The sequence below is a fragment of the Acanthisitta chloris genome, unplaced genomic scaffold (genome assembly GCF_000695815.1).
Source record: "Acanthisitta chloris isolate BGI_N310 unplaced genomic scaffold, ASM69581v1 scaffold38775, whole genome shotgun sequence".
Taxonomy (NCBI): Eukaryota; Metazoa; Chordata; class Aves; order Passeriformes; family Acanthisittidae; genus Acanthisitta; species Acanthisitta chloris.
The window spans coordinates 1-4425 of NW_008674885.1; the positions used below are offsets into that span (position 1 = coordinate 1).

The following is a 4425-nucleotide window of genomic DNA, read 5'->3' on the forward strand; positions in this document are numbered from 1 at the left end:
TGATTCTATGATTTTATGATTCTATGCTGGCTGGCAAAGAAAGTAGCATGAAAGCAGCTATCAGTGGTCAACCGCAATAAAGAATTGTTACAGATCTTAAACTAGAAGTTATTGGCAAATTTGCCATTTTAGAGATACAGGTGTATTTTCAGTGCAGTTAATTACTGGGTTTATTATGTTTCTTTAAAGAGCAGCAGCCATATTAGTTGTCACACTGAGAAACAGCAGGAAAATTTATCTCAAATTAGGAGAGGATTCATGGTGCCATTTAAAGCAACTGTCCAGGAGTAGGAGCAGAATACAGCACCTAATTATTCAAATTCCAAATCATGCTATATGCTACAGCCTCAAGACAGCAAAGCTGTGTAAGACTCCAAGGGAATTCCAATAACCAATTATATTACTCGAGTAATTTTTGAGGGAGACATAGGAGGGTCTAGCACACAAACACCAGAAATAAGAATCTTTAGCCAGCTGCTTCTCAATACTGTAAGTAGTATTTAAAATATATACACGGTTTAAGTGTTTGTTCATTTCAGGGCTGGAAGGAGTGTCTGTTACTGAGAAGGAAACCCTATTGTTCTTGTGCAACTCAATCTGTGCTATGCAGGTGCAGATGCAGATATAAGAAGCAGCAGAAGAAGCTTAAAAGGAAGGAAGGCTTAAAGAGAAAAATAAAGAATACCTAATGAAGTCATCTATATCCATTGAACGAGCTCGTTTTTCAGAGTATCCTGTGTCTTTCAGGACTGTCTGTATTTTCTCTGCAATTTTGAAGTTTTCAGGTATTTCCTGTCAATGGAAAATAGGACAGATATTATTTCTTACTCATAGCATAGAAAAAGGTTCATTTAAACAACTGATTTTTCCCCGCTCTTAGAGCAGCTTTTTATCACTTGAAACAAAAACAAGTTGTACTTTTTCTTGTATAGATCACCGTATTATTCTACTGAATTTTTATTTCTCAGCTCATTCACTATCATAACACTACTGGAAACAGACACAAAAATTTTATTACTAAAATAAAAATCGAAACATATACAATCTTTTAACGACATACTCGATTTTAAGCTTTTTTGCTGTAATTTGGTGACCCTTTTAGACATTTCTCTAAAAGAAGAGGAAAGCTCCTCCCTCCCTCAAACCCTCTTGGAAAAACTTTAGCATGTTATACTTTTCAGTGTTCATTTTTACTCTCACAAAAGTCAGTATGTGGGTCACAGCACACAGGAACAGAATGCAATACATTAAGAAGGAACTTACTGTGTTATGTAAGGAACAATGAATTCGGTAATTATGATCCAACAACTGCTCTACAGCACTTGACCTGAAAAAAATACAAGTTTAGAATGAAAACTGAGCTGTAACTACCTTTTTTCACTTGATTGGTAGTTAAATCTTTACTATAAATAACTGTAATGACTACACAGAGCTGTTGTTTTTAAACAGGTGCCTAGTTTTCTTCTAAAACAAAAAGCCTGTGACCTCAGCATTAATCTTCCACCAGGGTTTATCCCAGACTGTGCTGGGATGCATGTAACACTACCATGCATTTGCACAAAAGAAATGGTTAACTGTCTGGGCTCTCAAACTTTGAAAAGTTTTCTCTTGGTAGAATTTACTTACTTAAATGCAGCAGAGAGTGTCTTGTTTTTCCTAACAAAGGCTATCCTGACCAGACCATCCCACTCCTGAAATTAAAAGTTTCAGAATTTACAGAAAGGAACACACAGCTGCTACAAACAAGAACAGTCACTACTGACAACTTCGCAACAATATTGAACACGAAGGAAAATCCTTCAGGAAATGTCTTTCTGAACAATACAAAAACAGTTCTGTCTCTGACAAAGCAATACAAATGGAGGAGAAAGTACTTCCCCCACATAAACCTCTGAATTGTACCTTTTTGTACCTAGGCACTATTGGCCAGATCTTATGTGCTGACAAGGCAGATACTTGAAGATAATCTGTCTAACCTTGGGCAAGGCTGCCATGGTCATGAAGTGTTTTTAAAATGAATAATACTATCTTTCAACATGTCTTACTGAGATTCTACACACTGGTCTGAAGATAAGACTTCTCACAGACACCCCTTTGATCACAGCCTACAAAGTCATCAGCCAGGAAGGGTCTCTGGGAGATAGAAACCATGATGAAAGGGACATAATTACTAGCAGCTCTTCAACAGACCTTGGTCTTGTCAGAAATCCTGCACACAAAGCTGCACCCAAATTGACAGTGGCATGTTCAGTTAAAGTCCTCACACAAGCCTGATCAATGGAGGAATAAGTATTTTGGAAATGCCAATTGAATAGTGGTACTCTGTAGTAAAATCAGCACATGGAACTGAGTAATAAGTGAAAAGAAAAATGAAATTAAGTAGTATCACTAGTGCGTTACATTGTGTATACAATGCTCACCTGGAAGTTGATAGGTGGTGGTGGGTTCTTTGGCTCTATTCTGACAACACTGGATTCAACTTTGGGAGGAGGCCTGAAATTGTTCTTTCCAACCTGTCAGTCAAGAGCAGTCAGGCAGTTGTGTGAATAAGCACCAAACCCTCACGTTCCTAGATATACCCTTCTGTCTGTGGTAGCTCTGTTACCTAATGCAGAAGGACCTACCTTCATCAGATGGTCCACTCGAGCCAATAACTGAGTATTGATAGAGAGTCTGCAGTACAGTTTAGTTCCTGGTTTTGCAACCAAACGAAGTGCAAATTCCCTTTGAAACATAAGTATCGCACACCTGACAGTAATAGAAAGGAGAAAATTAAGTATTCAACTTCTATGTCAAAAGACAGCTAAGACAGACACTTGGAAAACACAGTCTGCCTCAGCACTCAGAAGCAGTAAAAGTTTATCATAAAATCTGCCTTAATTAGCTCAGAGTGCGTTAAAAAAACTCCAAAACCCGTCACAAAACTTGGTGAGGCCATCTAAGTCTCCTTGAAGCTTTCATCCTACCCTTTCCACCCTACTTTTTTTAGGTAGGAAGGCAGATGAAATGCTACAATGCCCTACTAGGATATCCCTGGAATAACAGTTATAATACTAAAGAGGTGTAGTCCTATTTTCATCAGCTGGACCACTAAATTTCCTCCTTGTGCTTATTACATTGACATAAACTGATTTCCAGGCACTGTCAGGCTTCATAGTATACAAAAATTTTGGTGTAGCTCTGATCCATCAGACTTTAAGTACTTTTAAATACTAAAAAAAAATTTAATTTGGAAATACTTTAGGAACAATTTCTTTTCCTACCAGGTAATACAGAGCTCTGTTCTTCCACATACCTGAAAAAAGGTCTGTGAAGCAACAGCTTGAAAACAAAAGGTGAAGAAATCTGAGGAAAAGACAATAGTGTTAGTGAAGTTTCTGAGCAACTAGCATTTAAAAAAAAGAAAAACAGTTCTGCCACATACTTTAGCTCATACCTGGTAAGGCAAGTTAGCCACACATGCATCAAAGAATGGCAAGTCTGTTTTCAAGACATCTCCAACCTTAATTTCAAGTTTGTTTGCCAGACACCTGGGGGAAAAAAGACACTGTGGTCATCCTCAGGGAAGCTTTTTCCAAAGCAGCTCCACTGCTTAAAGTGCTCCCTATCTCCACAGTTGATACTTACGTGCCCTGGACTCTCTTCTGCAGTTCACCAACAAGTCTGGGGTCAATTTCACATGCAATAACCTGGTAAAAAAGTATATATTTGCAACTTTATGCAACTCCTTCTCACTGGGACTAACATTTTAATTGTAAAACAACCCCAGCCCTGTATCTATTGCTATGGGTTTAAATACTTCTTTAAAATACCCTATTGAGCTATGCACCTTCCTCCTCCTCCAAACAGGTGCAAGTTTTACCCCATGAATGGATAACAACAATTTAGTTTGATAAAACCACATAACACTTAACCACATAACACATAACCACAACCAGCTAAAAATTCATTGGGACTGTGCAGATTTTAAGAAAAATATCCATAGGGTAATTCCACTTACTTGAACCAAGCAGATTAAGATCCTTCTGTTTACCATAGCCTAGTGGGGTCAGAGCCTGGGAAGGTGTGTGTGGTGGGAGTTTGCACTTACTTTCTTTACTTTCTCCAGCATCTTCACTGTCAGATTCCCAGTTCCTGGACCCACTTCCAGAATGACATCCGTGCGGCGCAGAGCAGCCTAGGGACAAACAGCATTTCCTTAGAGAACCAAGCAACCACTTGGCTTTAAAACGTAGGGTAATTAGCACCCAGGAAAGAGCCGAAATTGGATACTTGAGCGTGGAAGCCGTTTAGAAAGGAAGGCGTGGGAAACAGAACGGGAATGTCTTAACGCCGGTTTATGCACGTGCTGGCCAGGCGTACAAACACAGATGAGCAGCCAGATTCAAAAGAACAGCAGAAAACACAAAAAAACAAGTCGATATG

At 38.8% G+C, this 4425-nt stretch overlaps 1 protein-coding gene across 1 annotated transcript; it reads right to left on the reverse strand.

Annotated features, from left to right (window-relative positions):
• Window positions 1-685: 685 nt before the first annotated feature.
• DIMT1 (DIM1 dimethyladenosine transferase 1 homolog (S. cerevisiae)) lies at window positions 686-4177 on the reverse strand (the record flags this gene model as incomplete). Its single annotated transcript, XM_009075515.1, has 9 exons — window positions 686-792; window positions 1264-1327; window positions 1627-1691; window positions 2421-2513; window positions 2625-2748; window positions 3296-3345; window positions 3437-3530; window positions 3628-3689; window positions 4091-4177. Coding segments are annotated over 9 exons (746 nt in total), but the record flags the coding sequence as incomplete, so codon positions are not given.
• Window positions 4178-4425: the final 248 nt, after the last annotated feature.